This window comes from Phaethon lepturus, unplaced genomic scaffold (assembly GCF_000687285.1).
Source record: "Phaethon lepturus isolate BGI_N335 unplaced genomic scaffold, ASM68728v1 scaffold29317, whole genome shotgun sequence".
NCBI lineage: Eukaryota > Metazoa > Chordata > Aves > Phaethontiformes > Phaethontidae > Phaethon > Phaethon lepturus.
The window spans coordinates 8,012-23,682 of NW_010554478.1; the positions used below are offsets into that span (position 1 = coordinate 8,012).

Sequence of the window (15,671 nt, forward strand, 5' to 3'; positions counted from 1 at the left end):
TTCATTCTAGTCCAGTAGAAACATCTTCCTTTAAATCTGGTCTCAACTGAGCTTATAATGTAATTATAAGCTTATTTATAATTCATTCAGGCCTGTTTCCATGATGCAAACTTAAATGAACATGTAGTAAGAACTGAATAAATGAACAGAAAAACATGAATCAATTGTTCAGTTCCTGACATATACTTAACTAAAGTGTATTTACAGACAAAATTTACTTTACTGCGCAAACTGATCTTTAAATTATTTAAACTCCTTTTCCTTTGTTTTTTAGTCACTTTGGAGAAGAGAACAATGGCAACATTTAATGATTCGCTAGATGCAACCCAGATGACAATACATCTTCTGTGAATCTGTAAGTGTCAACTTCAAAATGTATTTAGCTCATCTCTGAAACACAAATAGCAATGCATTGCATCAAAACAAGCCTTCTTGATCTCTCAATGTTTTAACGCTATTTCAGAGGCCAGAGAAAAACCAGTTCCAAAAAAAGAAGTTTCCTTAGGTAGATATCTATTTGGATTTTTTTCTTTTTTTACTTGGTTTCAAAAAGAAGAAACCCAGCGAATGTAGAGAAGCGTTGATGGTCCCCGTGGAGGGCTCCATTTCCCATTCGCAGCCAAACTTCATCTCCCTTGGCAAGTTTTAGCACAGCGCTGTTTCCTGAAGTGTCTGCTTTCCCTTTTGATTCATAGCTAAGGATGAATATTTTAACAAGTCAGCTTTTTGTTTCTCAACAATGAACAAGCAAACAAATTTTAAAAAAAGAATCCAAGAAAGCACATTGTTCTCCTGAGCAAAACTTCTTTGAAAGGCTTGCACAGTTTTTTTCAGCTTTATGAGGAAATTTTGGCACCTTTCTGCATTTGATCTCCCAGTCAAATTTTGCACCTTACCTAATTGCATCATTTAATTCTTTCTGAAATTCTGTAAGTTTGACTTATGTATTTTTTTCCAGGGCACAGGAACAAATTTATTGTTTAGAATAAAACACTGCTCATTCATCACAACACCCCAGATTTCCTGTGATGCCCTTTTTCCCTTGGATTCATCTCAGCTAATTTTAAATGCCTCCATGTCAGGAGCCTCATGTGACTCGAGCCCCTGTGCTCCCAGCACAGGCGGTGAGCAGAGGCAGGCAGCTCACTCCATCCTGGGGCCTTGCGTTGGAACGTAGGCACGTTTGATGTGGGCTAACCTGCTGGTTTTGTGTGAGCGTTGGTTCCCTTTCTTCCACCTGTTGCCTTTTCTGACATCAGTGCTTCAGGGATAAAAATTGGGCATTTTTTCCTTTGCAGGAAAGATCTACTGGGAATGAATCACCCTTTGGTGGTGCTTCAGGTACAGGCTGTTGAAGAAACCTTGACAGATTAAATGAACCTGCTGTCGTCTAAGTGCCTAAAATCCAGTGTGATCAATCTAAGATTTTGTGTCTGTTTGTTCAGGCTGAGGAGAGAAGCTTGGTTTTGGCATCAGACCTTTGGTGGGTATTAAAGAAATAATAGTTTTTTCCAAACACATTTTTTTTCAGATGTCCATCTGGCTATGAGCTTCTTGACCTGACCCTTGTGGAAGTTGGTAAGCTAGAAGTGAATGCTATCTTGCTCATCCTTCAGCTAAAATAAAGAGTTCAGAAACTTTTTATTCCAAGTGTGCTAATGATAACAAAGCCAGTAAATGGAAGACCTTTGCTTCTTACTCATCCTTACCACTGCAATTCTTCTCCACCTTTAAAGTAAATTGCTCTCCCCTAATCTTTAACAAGACAGTTACTAGTCTGTCTGACAGACAAAATGAGGCTGAAGATACATTTTAGCAGAATGACAGCATATTACCCTTGGACTCCAGCCCTGACCTGCAGTGCTAATTCCTTTCCTCTGAGCTTTTAGAAACTTGGGATCAAGGATGAATTTTAAGTCCAGGATCTGTGGCAGGTATGATCCAAATTTGCAAGTTGAGGATGGCAAAATACAGTAGTTTTTCTTTGCTGGTTATTTTACACTACATAATTTCTAGAAAAAATTAACAATTTAATGTGTCTTGAAATGTGAGCAAGCTATCACATCTGTGCAAACATGTCTTTTGCATTAAAATGGCCCGGTCCTTCACTTACCTATACAAGCTGAAAACTGTATTACCATTATGCATCAGATACACGTACACTTCCTCCACATCTTCATGTTTCATCATATTGAAGGTGAAGAAATACACCCCTGAAAAGATTAGCAAATACAACATGTTTGCTTCATAGAGGGAGGTAGTGATGTACAAATTTGTGCTTCTTGCTCAGAAAAAACAACAACCAAGGCCAAAATTACCTCCCAGTTGTCAGTGGGTATTTTGCTTCTGCTTATAGGGTGCCAAAATCTGATTCATTTTTATTCTACACATGGCAGGGGTTCAGCCACATCCTGTTCCAGAGAAATGACTGTATTTGAACATGGCAGGACCACTCATCCCTTGCTTCTCACTGAAAGGGCAGTTTCCCAGAGGCTGAGTCTAGTGACCCCTCTCTCACCTTTTTTGCTTACCTTCTTGCCCCTGCTTTCTCTCAAAAGCGCAGCCTCCAGGCTAGCCAGGGCTCAGCCTCAGGGGCTGCAGATAGCCAGCACGTTGCCCAGATCTGGCAGGGCATTAGTGGTTTTAGCAGCACCCGCTGCTGCTCACCTGGCCGTACCGCATCCCGAACAATGCAGACATAGCCACCGCTTTCTCTCCTCGCACAACACAACCTTACCATCACTGTTTTTCTTTTTAGTTCTTTCTCTGGCTCAAAGGTGCAGAGCAACCATATTATGTGTCATAAGCTCTAAAAGACTCCCCCAGACAGGAAGACAAGTTAGCGGTTCCTGAACAGTAAGTCTGCAGCACTGACCCTGGAATGGGAGCTTGGAGTTTGCATCAAAGTCAATAAAACATTGTGAGTCAAAGTTTACTGACATCCACATATACATTAACCTCCAAAGGAAGCAGCTGTGAGGACACACACCCCTGTCAGTCAGATGTGCTACAGCAAGTGTGGAGGGCCTGACTTTAATTTAAAATTTAATTTAATATCATTTCCCATACCAGTGAGTAAATGAATGCCAGGGTGAGAAAGGCCAAGTGGAAGAAGGTGGTTTCAGGCTTTGCTTAGACATGTTTTTGGTTATGGCCCTGCCTCCCCATCTGCTATTGTTCTTCCTGCACCACAGCTGCCTAAAATGGGGGATTGATGCAGATGAAAAATAACTTGGGAAAAACTGCAATGCCCCATTTCCAGCCACATATCTGTTGCAGGCCAGCTCACAGCTGAACTGGCATGAGGGACAGTGGGGATGAAGAGAGCGACTGGAGGCAGGAAGTGGAGGAGGTGACTGTGCAGCTGCTGCTGCTGCAACATCAAGGTCATGGTTATCTCATCACAATGGCTGAAGCGCTAAAGGTCTCAAAGTAGATGGCCCTGCTCCCTCCCCAGCTCTGGCCATGCCTCTTCCTCCTGCCTTTGTGCCAGCACTAGTCTCACTGGCTGGCAAGCCCTCTCTTGGCTTACTCAGTTTCCAATTTAATTTTTCCTGAAAGTAGATCACAAGAGCTATGCAGAGCGAGTCTCATCAGTGCCTTGTGCCAAGGCAGTTAACTAGTTTCTCTTCATTATTGACCATGCTCTCCATATAGCTCCCAGAATTGTGGTTTGTTTTTTTTTTTTTTGCAGACACTCACCATTCACTGGAGCACCAAATCTCCCAGTCATGACATCAAAAAAATTCCCAACGTTGGTTTCGACACTACTGAAGATGATCCCACTGTTCTGGTTGCTGAAGTGAGTAGCCATAGAAGCCATGAATGCGACCTGCGAAAATGCAGTTCTGATTCAGGCAGTTGTTCACAAAACGCACATGTGTAGAGGAATCAGCTACAGAATTTTTTCCTGTATTTGCAGTCTGTTTATTTTCCTGCCAGAGATGTTCTTCTAGGGCCTGCTCCAAGACCATTAAACTCCAGTCACAAAACTCCTATTGAATGAAACTGGAAGAGGACTAGGCTTCTTACATTCAATTGGACTATTCATGAGTGTAAAAGTAAACGTATGGGTAAGTGTTTGCAGGTCAGAACCTTCGTTTGGGATTTTATTTACTTTTAAGTCTCTCTGGAATGATGCAACAGAAAACTGGTATTGAAATGGATGGTGTTTCTGAAAAAAGTTAATTAGTTAATTAGTTTCTATATATTCCCCAATGCATTTAGACTGGATATTGCTTTTAACTGAATGTGTGAAATAAATAATGCTCAGTAGAAACCATACACATTAGTGTTGCTTGCTAACTACCTTCAGAGATACACTAAGCGTTTTTATTAGAGGTCCTCTAGAAGCGCAGTTACTGAGACTCAACATTCAGTGCTTTTTCTCATTCCAGTTGCCCTGTACCCTCAGTCACGACCACAGAGGGTAGCAGAAACCAATGTAGGAAACTAAGAAAGTGAAAACTGTGCTTCAACTTCATGTTACACTTCTTGCAGTGAGATCTACTGGTCGTGGAAAATGTTTCATAGGAAGCAGTGCCAAACCTCCTGCACTGGACAATTCAAATTGCCCTCAGCAAGATACCAGGTAATGACCCTGCCAACGTGCATGGGCCGGGAAGGGGGTTATCTCTTCTGTCAGTCTGTGATCCCCCCCATCTGGCTGACAGTAAACAGGGTACAGGCAGAATTGCTGCACCTGCATGCCAGAAGGTCACAGTGACTTGGCATTTTATCTCTTAACATCGTAGATGAGAAGTGCTCAACTATAGTTGTGACTGCCCCTTGCAAAAACAACATTTTTCATGAGATTCCAGCTATACTGGTATTAAAGAAAAAAACAACCCCAAACTTCTGTTGATTTCAGATCCAAATGAGAACAAAACCAAAATGGGCAAAATCAAATGCAAGTCCAGATCCAACAATGGAAGTCATTAGCCATCTGCTCAGAAATTTGAGGAGCTCCAGATGTGAGCCGAAAGCTTGGGCTGATTTTCCTTATCCCTGCATGGATGCATTTTCTATAGCAGCAAATTGTTAACTTCTTGCTGCTCAGCCAGTATCACATCAAAGTTCATGATGTGTTAAAGGAAAGCAGCTGCACTGGCAGCTTGATGGAATTTATTGCTTTTTGTCTGGATTCCATTTCATGTTCTCTTTGATACCAAGCTGCTTTTCTTGGGCTGCTCAGAAGAGTTGAAAAAGATTTCCTTTCTCCCTAGGTCTCATTTTGAACTAGCAGATCAACATGGACATGCCAAGTCTTTCAAAATAATCCTGTACTTAAAACAGTATTGTATTCAAAAAAGTTTTCTTCTCTACCCCCCCACTCTAAAATTCTTAAGCATGATGTTAACAAGAAACGATATGCTATACAATGTAAAGAATTTTTAAACACATCTGTTAAAAATAGTGATGGAATTTTACTTGGAAGTAGGTATCGCAATATGAGCTTTTGTTATTCATCCTCTTTCATTATTCAGTTTTTAATTAAATTACTACCACTATCTTTATGTAAGAAAAAATTGCTGATAGCTCATTTTAAAATTGCAAAAGGATTTATGTTGAATGTAATTAAAACAAAAATGTTTTGAAGATATTCAGCTATAATGTTAATTCTGCTTTATTACAAAGATCCAGCAATTTGGGGAACTACTTTCATTGTGAATTTTATTCTGTGCAATTATCCCATCTTCATGCAACCTAGGGTGGAGAATTCAAACATACATAAAACCAGGAAATCCAAAGCCATTTTCCCACACTGCACACCTTGGTTATACTGTTGATTTTGCTGTTAATTTACCTGCTTTTTATGAGATATAAAACATATATGAATGACTGTTGTTGGGAAACAGTATCCTTCAGTTGAAAGGTGTAGATCTGTAAATAGATCAGAAGTTCAGTTTTCCCCATAGTCAGAGTGTTTGGAAGTGGGGTTTTTTTGTGCACGTTTGCCATATTCCATTTTGTCCCTTTTGTGATGAACTTGGTTTGGGGGTACAAATCAGACCAAGACTAAGGCACTTCCATTAAAGTGTATATGTGTGAATGAGGATGTAAACTCCCTTACAGTTTCTAGAGATCTATCTCCTATGTGGTGTCTGAAGTCTCACTTGCCCAAAAGTAGCAGTGACTGTGAGATGAAGCTGATCAGCTCTTCTAGATACTCAGTAATTGTAAAGGGAGCTTAGATGCTTCCCTTACATGTAGGCTCTCCGGAGCTGAATCTGACTGCAATCACTCGCGCACAGAAATGCACCTAGTGCCATCTGAAGTGCTTTAAGATTCCCCCACATGGGGCTGGCTGATCTGACCTACAGAAGTCCCTTCCACAGTGGCAGCAGGAGACCAGGAGGGATAGGTCTCAACGTCTTGCCATGCATCTAAAGCTTGCCTTTAGCACCTTAGCTGTGCTATGTCACGGCGATAGTCAAGTCTTCCTGCTATTGCAGATGAATTGCTCATACATTGCTACACAGCGGTATACAGTGTGGACAACTCTTTTAAATCCCTTTGCAACAGCAACCAAGGGTCTTAGTTACTCAAGTCTTATTTACTTTTGGTTGCCTTAAGAACATGACTACATCATGTTGCTCCTTTACTGCAGGTGCATATGTATACGCATAAGCTCTCCACCATTTGCCAGATTCCAGGGACATGAAGAAGCTCTAATGCAATGGGACTATGCCAACACAGTGTTGAGCCCAAACAAATATATCCAATCACTCAGCAGGGCCTGTCAGCTCAGGCTTGAATCCATGTTTTAATACTCATATGGCTTTTGGGTGGTTCATTCATAGGCAGAACGTACATGCTTCTCAACATATTTAAGGTATCTAGACGTACAAAACCACAGATAGCTACTGAGGGGTATTTTTCAAACCCCTCAGACTTCTGTCTGCCCTCAGAGGTTTTGACCCCATACTTTGAGGAGTTGGATAGATGTGCTTCTGAGAATCTCTCAAAGCCTGACTGACCTTAGAAGCATGGGCCTGAGTGACTCCTTTACTCTTCTCATATGCCATAGGAAGTGCAGTTATGTATGTGATACAGCTTGATAGAAAAATGTTAGTCACTGCTATTCTCCTTTAATGACCCAGATACTGGCTTTCTACCCTAAAAGGGAGCCATGTATGTTTCTTCCTGCCCATTTCTCAGCTGGATTCTTGCTCTAAAGAAAGACTAAGCCCTGATGTCTTTCTTTTCCAGGAAGATGTGGCAAAGCACATTTCCCAGTCACGACAAGGGCTATATATGTCCCTCACTCTATTAAGGGGCATTTTCTTCTTAAGTATGTTACAGTAATTAGGTGATGTTTTTCAGAGAAGAAAACCATAACCTGAGAACTGCTGCAGCCAACACAAGCCAGAGATTTTGTACCTGTAGCTCTGGGGGAATCCCAGGGTAACCCTTCTCGCCTTTGGGTCCGTGATGGCCACGCTCTCCCCTCGGTCCCATATCTCCTTTGTCTCCTTTCTCACCTTTGGCTCCTTCCTGGCCTGTTGCTCCATTATTTCCATTGTTTCCATGATTTCCTTAAAGGAAAGAGAGCTTTCTGTTTAAGTTGAATAATTTCATATAATGTATTTTAACAGATAACTGAGACAGGGTCCTTTTCCACCAGTTTGCAACACATGGACTTTTCAGTACCATAAAATCCAGACTGAGCTGCAATGGGTAAGAAACAGCTGTGTGGTTAAGCTGAAGGTAAAGGTTTTGATGAGCAAGGTTCCAGAAGGACCTAGATTGATGTTTAAGAGTTAACCCTCATGCTGCCTTGTTGTTGGTGTACAAACTGCTGATATCTCAAGTCATTGCATTACTGGGGAGATGTGCAAGGACAAGACCTCAGCAGATGTGAGGCTCAAGGAAAGCAAAAGCCACTGCCTGTTGACACATACCAGGTAGCCTGCATAAACATTCTGGCTTTTCCTTTTGTGTAAAAACTTATTTCCTGATAATTTAAGTCAATTGTGATAGGATAAGATAATTTTGAATAACAATTTGCTATCTTTAAAACGTGTCTACACAAATGAAGAATGGCTGTAGCCTTAAACTAACTAAATGACCCATCTGTGCCAAAAATGGGAGAATGTGCATTCTTAGGGTGCTGGTTAGATTGAAGGGGTTGATTCATTCCATGTTCCTGGATTTAAAGAAAGTAAAAATTTTTATAATGAAGCTTTTCTGAGATGGCTTCTTGTAAAAAGGGTCATTATAAAAACATATTCCTGTATCTGCGGCATTACTTATTTCCTGATTTTTACTGAGGAAATTACTATGTGACTGACAAAAATTTTAGATTGGCTTGAATCACTGAGCAATTATTATGCCTACTTGAAGCAAAAGTCTGACCTTTCAATTAATTTCTCAGGGGATTAATTAGTGTTATCATTGTTCTAATTCTATCTGAACACAAATTAGATTATTCCCCACTCCGCTTGTTCTCTGATTAGTCACTCTGTTTACGAATTTACAAGAAGATGGTGTTGTTTGAGATCAAATCTAATGATTTATTCTTTAGAATTTTTATATTGAGAAAAAAATTCCTTCAAACAAGGAAGCTAAATGATGTAAGGAATTAAGCGAATTCTTGTTTGGGTAGAGAGATCAATAACTCTTAAAAATAACAAGGATGAGCCCTCATGTAAAGCCAGAACTACTCCTCTACAAGTTCAGAACAGCAGTCTGCAGGAAATGTTTGGTTCAATCAAGGGTAAAGCAGCTGTTGTTGTTCCACTTATGGGCACAATGATACGAAATGCAGCAGATGAAGGAGACAGAGAAACTGCAGGCTGCAGATGGTTGCTGTTGACCATGTGTTTGTGGCATCCTGTGGTGACGAGAAGGTGTGACCGAGATACATCCTCACATGAGGAAAGGGCAAAGCTGGGAATAGGCTGTGTCCCAGTAAGTCCACTCCACTGCAGCCTTGAAAGTGTGGGTCTAATGGAAAATTGTGTCTCGCTTCTAAGAAACCAACAATTTATTAATATGTAATGCAATATTTCTGCACAAGAGGCGTCACCGTTAGATTTTTCTTACTTCTGTAATGGTCAATAGTATTTTTATAGCAGGTTGATGCATTAGTAGCTTACAGCAGGCTAATACAAAACATGCCTATGATCTTTTTTTGCCTAATACCCAAAATATGTCAAAGTAACAATTTATTTCAATATTTTGCCAACTGAAGCTAGTTCTTGAAACACTTTATTCAGTCAGATTTACTTTCATAACAGTCAGATTTAACTGCTACTGTAAACTGTTTCTACCAAAAATCACTGTTTTTTTTTTTTGATGTATCATTATGTATCATGTATGTTGCTGTCAGTACATTTGTTAGAAGAATTATTAAATTTCATTTTTATTGTGATACAGAAGACATAAGCTTTTGAGACAAATCTGTCAGTCAGTGATATGTTCATTTACGTTATACATCTGCTTTAAGAATCTTGATTTTCAAATCCCTGAAGGTAGGTCTGTAACAAATGTACACCAACATGCAACTATCTTCTTCCTTTCTCTAGGCTCTTCTTCTTCTACACCAATATCAGATTGAAGTATACCCTTTTCTTGTGTATCCTGTTCTTCTGTGTGCATTTTTAATTGCCAAAGTGTATTTTTTATTATGGAAGACAACAAGAAAGAAGGGAAAGAAAAAAATTTCTATGAGAGAATAGAAGCATGTGTGTCTCTGTAAAGGATTGCCTAGCAGTATGCTAGATGAAAAAAACCTCTTGAATATACAATATTATATTGTATATTATATACAGTAAGTACACAATAGCATAGCTGGATATTCAAATGTGATAGCAGTAATCAACTCCAGGGAACAGGTTCTTCCAACTTTAACGGCAGCTTTATGCTGGTTTAAGAGGAGAGACCATTTGCCCTAGAAATGTAATAAGATTACTTTCAGTATGAATTTGTGAAATCTGAATTTTAATAACAAACGGGTTTTCACTGGAAAAGACTTTAGAGTCCAACTGAAAATCTCTGTCTCCCCAGAAATTCTAGAAAAACTTGTTTCTGAGTCCATCCCCAAATACTGATGTTTGGACCATTCTCTCATATTTCATAGAATAGCCTGTAATTTACAGCCTGTAATTAGACTGATCGAACAATCAATCAAACTTCATCTTTACCTGGCATCCCAGGGGGCCCAGGAGGTCCTGGGGGCCCTTGGTAGAGTCGAACTCCAAAGTCACCACGGCAGCAGGAGCTACAGTCTGGATTCTGTGGTCCGGTTTGTGGGGGCTAAGTGCACAAAAATAAGATTTGAATAGCACATTCACGGAGGGCATCAATCATATGCATGTCGATTACAGGGTCTTCATTATATATTCTCTGTTTATATATTTGCTAAGTTTTCAAAACATTTCTTATCTGGGCTGAAATCTCCCATACTTAGGTTGTCCCTGAAGATATTATTTTTAGAAGACTTAAGGAAATAGCTCTTCAAATGTTCTAAGAACTATACGATTATTATATAAGAACAACTTGTTCTGTTGAATAATGAGGGTTTTGAAAATAAAATAATACCAAGTAATGAAAATTTAGTGAATATTTCACTTAGGTTCCTATCCTGCTTTTCACTGATCCCACATTTCAGCTGACCTTTCTTGACAAACAAGCCTAAGGACACAAGGGACTTCATTTGACCTTAAGTAACGAACTCCACTAGACATAAAGAAAACTGTGCTGGAATACCCAAAGGACATGTTCAAAAATGTGTATTGAACAATACCAAGCACACCCCCAGAATTCATTAATTTCAAGAGGCTTAGGAGTTTTTGTTTATGGATACAGAAAACCCCTTTCATGCCACCAAAATACTGTAACTCCTCCAATGGGACAGACACATGATGTCTGAGGGTGGAGCTACCATGGGAATGAAGGTTGATCTGACAGCTCAACAAACATGCTTCATATTCAAAGAGTTATGGAAATGTTAAGACTTGCCAATGGGCAGAGGGGATTCATATTTATGATATTTTGGTCAATACTATGTTTTTTACCTTAATTCTGGATAAAGTCTATATTTCATGAGAAAAACGTGTTCTGTCTGTTGGACTGTCTGTTCCTGGAGAACCTGTTCATATCTTTCTTGCTGTTTTATCCCTCCCAGTTTTTAGGAAGAACATAACTGGAATCACCAGACACACTGTTTAAAGCTTTCCTCATATGAGAGAAGACATAGCCCTGCTTTCCGCTCATTTTCAGTCCTTGAAGGGCAGCCAAATACAAGAGGACTGGAATTGTGCAAGCATTTTGCACCACCTGAAATGCTGATGTTGAGTGTTGATATTAAAATCTCCAGCTCTTTTTTAATAGTGCTTCATAGTCATGCTAAATGAGAAGGCCAGCTATATACACACCTGTCAAAAGCTAATAAATCATATCAACCTAGAAATAGCCAAAGACTTAGAACTGTGGATTATAGGTGAGGGAAGACATGAATCCAGAAAACTGGACTGCATGTGAGACTCCCTCTGCGCAGGTAAAATTTGGTTTTTTACCCAATGCACTGAAATCCTCAATGACATTATCAGCTAACCAGCTATGCTTATCATAAAATACGTACTAGTACTGGTCATAACCAAATGCTATTTGGCATTTATCTCTCGAAAAGCTCGGCAGGTTATTACATGTGAAATAAGAAAAGTCCTGCCAGCCTGGTTGCATGAGAACAGTCCCACTGACTTCAAAATAATGCTTATGCAAGTCATAAAGTAGTATTGACTTATTATCCTTACTGATCCTTTGACTAGGAGGAAAAAAATGTTCACAGTCAGCTGCCAAGAACTATCCTGTCTTTTAATCTCTAAAAACAAATACTTCATGAAGAGTACATTTAAAGGAAAAAACTGTTCCTGAAGTAAAATTACACTCAAATGGGACAAAGGGATTAATTACAACCTACTTGCCAAAGGTGTCCTATGCAGCCATTTGCACATAAATTTCATTGCACAATGAATCTTTGGCATTGCTCTCAGAACATGAATATGATTTAGGAACTTGTGAAATGCATCTGCCACATTGATTCCCTAATACAGATAGAAGACTGGAAGTATTTCTGAGGCTATTTGCTGAGTTTCCTATGATTTAATATTTAGAAGGCAGTTCTAGGCAACGGATGGTCTATAAAATTCCCTTAACTTAAAGCTGTGAATAAATCATAATTGCAGACCCAGCCCTTTTTCACTTTCTGATTAATTTTATGGGTTTCTGTTATATTGTCTAAGACAACACAGAAGACTAGTAATGTACATCCACCATTCTTGGCTCCTGTTCTGAATGCAAAATAGCATGTCTCTGTGGGCACTAAGGCCCTCCATGCCCCTTCACTAGCAAAGAATTAAACAGACCAAAATTGCCAAAATTCAGGGTAAAATACCAGTAGGTTGAGGGATACCTGAAGGTTTTCAAAAAGCAACCTGAAAAGGAAGAATGTGTCTGGCATAGCTCTCCCCAGTCACTAAGAGTTCTTGTGCTTGAAAAATGCATAGTATATTTTATGTTAAGTTACCAGCAGCATGGAAACTGGCCTTGTACCCAGTGCAGAAAAACCCAATGTGTGCCACAACAGGGAACAGGACCTTTAAAACGTTTTAGCAAGAGGGTGAGATTCTCCAGCCAGAGTTAAGATAACAAAGTAAGTAGGGACTTAGGAGTGAAACAGCTTTCAGATAGCTCAAGGGGAAGGGAGAGGTTTGACATGAATTAAAACATGTCCATGCCACCTTTGTTCCTCCTCTGCTTGGAAATCCCTGCGGTCTAGAGATGGAAAATACCTATTGCGTCAGCCACTCTGTGATGGATTATCCCTGTCATGCATCTGCCATTTCAGTAAGCCAAAAGCTGCATCATTTCCCTAGCAAAGATTGCTTTTTAGAGAGGGTCTGGCAGGTAAATGGCTGTCATCAGCTGTATTCAGACTAGCTAGGCTCAATTTTAATGTCACAGCCTCTTTCCCCAGCAGGCAACTCCAAATATGATTGCATCAAACTCCTTAGACTTTGATGCAATGCACCCCAAACGCAGTCAGACTTTCTGTGGGGGAGATTCTGACCCCTAAAAAAGTTGTAATTTGGTATTAAATCCTGAAATATCTGAAATTATGTTGAGGTAAAGGGCAATCTTCTTTTAGTACCAATAATACATGGTCTGTAGTATGCAGCTGCACAATTCTCTTTGCAGTAAAGAGGTAAGCACATACTAGCTGGCTCATTGGACTATATACCTGAAGGTTTACACTGTTTATATACTACAAGTGCAATTTAACATACCTACAGTTAAATATCCATTTTGCTGAGTGCACCAGAGGAACATATAACTGCTGCCCAAGAAATACGAAATGCAAAGCACTATAAAATTTAAATACAGGGAATATAGTGGTATATTAAACATATTCCCATACTTGGATGTGTTTCAGTTCTTCAAGCCTAGAACGTGATTAAAATCAAATGTCCTCTCTGTTTATCATGAAGTAAGTTATTATTCAACATTTGTCTGCATGTCCATGATTTTTGGAATTCAAAATACCATACTTTGCTCTGAAAGAGTTTTAAAAACCAAATTATAAAGGGTGAACTATACAGAACTCAAACATGTGTATCAGCAATAAGAACAAAACACTCACATTCTTGTTGTTTCTAAAAAACATCAATCAACAAAAGCTTCATTTGAGTGGAATTTTTTTTTGCCTAGTGCTAGAAAAACTTCATATTCTGCCATTCAGATTTTTCATTTTAAATTTGGATGGCAATTTTTTATGTATAATCAAATTATGCTGTTTTCCCTTTGCTGTGAGAGCTAATGACTATAATATCCAAAATGCCATGGAAAAGGCATAAAAAGATTCACAGTTTAAAATGCAGATACTACAGATGATTTGGAGTTTCATTCTGAGTCTTTTTTAATCTGAAACTGTCAAGCTGATTTATTACATCTACTCATTACATTAGTATCTGTTTTTTTCAAGCTATTCCTTAAAATAAAATTTTTGAACACTCAGAATTTCATTGTTTGTCTCAAGCTCAAAAGAATATACCTTATGTACATAATTTTCAAGTAAAGTTATTCTTTGATAATTGAATCTTTCCAAATGCCTCTACAAATTCTGTTGTTTTCCTTCACATCCAAATGAGTTAAGAGAATCTAAAGCTTTAATGTATTAAATAAGTAATACCTTGAAATAATTGAGAGACTGTATATCAGAACATATGATTGCACAGGATCACAGTTTCAGCAAAACCAAAGGCTGCTGTCTATGTTGAAACCAGTGTCCCCAACCACTGCTGGTTCTACCAGCTCATTAAAAGATCCTGTAAAGCAACTCAGCAAGATACAGACCAATACACAACCTTAATAAAAATAATTTCATAAATATACCATTAATAATCTTAGCAAAAAAAATAAAAGATCTCATTAGCTTTAAAAATATCTTTAGAAGATTAATACAGAGTACCTGGACTCTATCTGAGGTAGTCAGTTCTACATCATCTACCTCTGGTCTCAGGACTTTTTGGTCTGTAGAAGTGCTATTATCAACAGTCCACTCTATAAGTTGACTCCGCTGTTTCAATATTTCCCTGCTTCTGGAACCTTTATGGCCAGTCTGGTGGTGACTTTGCAATACTTTGGCCACTGGTTTATAAGATCTTCTGCTCACCTCCATGTATTCATCTTGACACAGGCAAAATGGAAGAAAAAATAAAGCCAGTAGATGCCAACTGATGAAATCCTTCTCTGCCATGTTATTCAAAATAATTTTTCAGGAGTCCAGCAAATGCCTTGCAGAAGGAGAACCTCTTTGCTGCACCAGGAGTTATGTGGTCCTTTCAGCTTTTCCACTAGTAAGCCTGGCACTGAGACCAGTACCAGTTTTTATACGGTTGTGTGCAATAAATAAAACTAAAAATGCCAAAGTGACAGGATCCTTCATCCAAAATCAGTCATGCTCCTTTAAACAAACCAGGCATTATTCACCACTTCACCACCACAAGGAAAATTGATTTGTATGCTGGAAATGACCACAGCATTTAACGGACTCCCGTGGTTCCTATTTGGGGGCATTAAAAAATGTAGCACCTTTTCTTTGGCATGTTTTTGTTTAAGTGTGAAAAAATGTGATGGAAATGGAGAACATGTGGCTAATGGTTTACGCTCCTTGATTAGACATGGAAAGGCTGTGAATTCACACTCTTAAATGTCTTTTGGACACAGTCACCTTCCTTATTTGCCAGGAAATTCACACACACAACTGCGTCAGCCCAGTCCGAAAAATCCTTCCAAGAGCAATTAGGAAACAAAAGCACAAGAGGAGCTTTTGCATATGATCCTGACCCAATGGCTGTTTCTAACTATGCTTTTCATTCACTAAAAGAAAAATATTGAGTTTCTGTCAGTTGGCCAACAGTGGAAGCAGACTGGGTAAGTAGCTCTGAAAAACTGGGTTGAATTCAGATTCACAGAGCCCCATTTCTCAGCATTAGTTCAACCTACTCAGCCAAGCGATATTTTTTCCCTTGAGTTCTTGGTGTTTTGCTAAATGCAACTGCCAAACCAAGTTTTATATCTTTGCTGCCAAGTAAATATAAATTTACCAGGGACTTATTTCAGACTAAAAGAATCAAATTATATATGTATAATAATATCCTTATTAT

At 39.0% G+C, this 15,671-nt stretch overlaps 1 protein-coding gene across 2 annotated transcripts; it reads right to left on the reverse strand.

Annotated features, from left to right (window-relative positions):
- Positions 1–535: 535 nt before the first annotated feature.
- C1QTNF3 (C1q and tumor necrosis factor related protein 3) lies at positions 536–14,861 on the reverse strand. Of its 2 annotated transcripts, none has more exons than XM_010291879.1 (6): positions 14,678–14,861; positions 10,149–10,260; positions 7,384–7,538; positions 3,703–3,832; positions 2,114–2,213; positions 536–695 (listed from the first exon to the last, which is right to left on the reverse strand). In XM_010291879.1, exons 1-6 carry the CDS (start codon positions 14,759–14,761, stop codon positions 536–538), a joined length of 741 nt encoding a protein of 246 aa, XP_010290181.1. In that variant the 5' UTR covers positions 14,762–14,861. The 2 variants fall into 2 exon arrangements, with proteins under 2 accessions (XP_010290181.1, XP_010290179.1); XM_010291877.1 differs by having other exon boundaries at positions 14,474–14,848.
- Between the last annotated feature and the right edge of the window lie 810 nt (positions 14,862–15,671).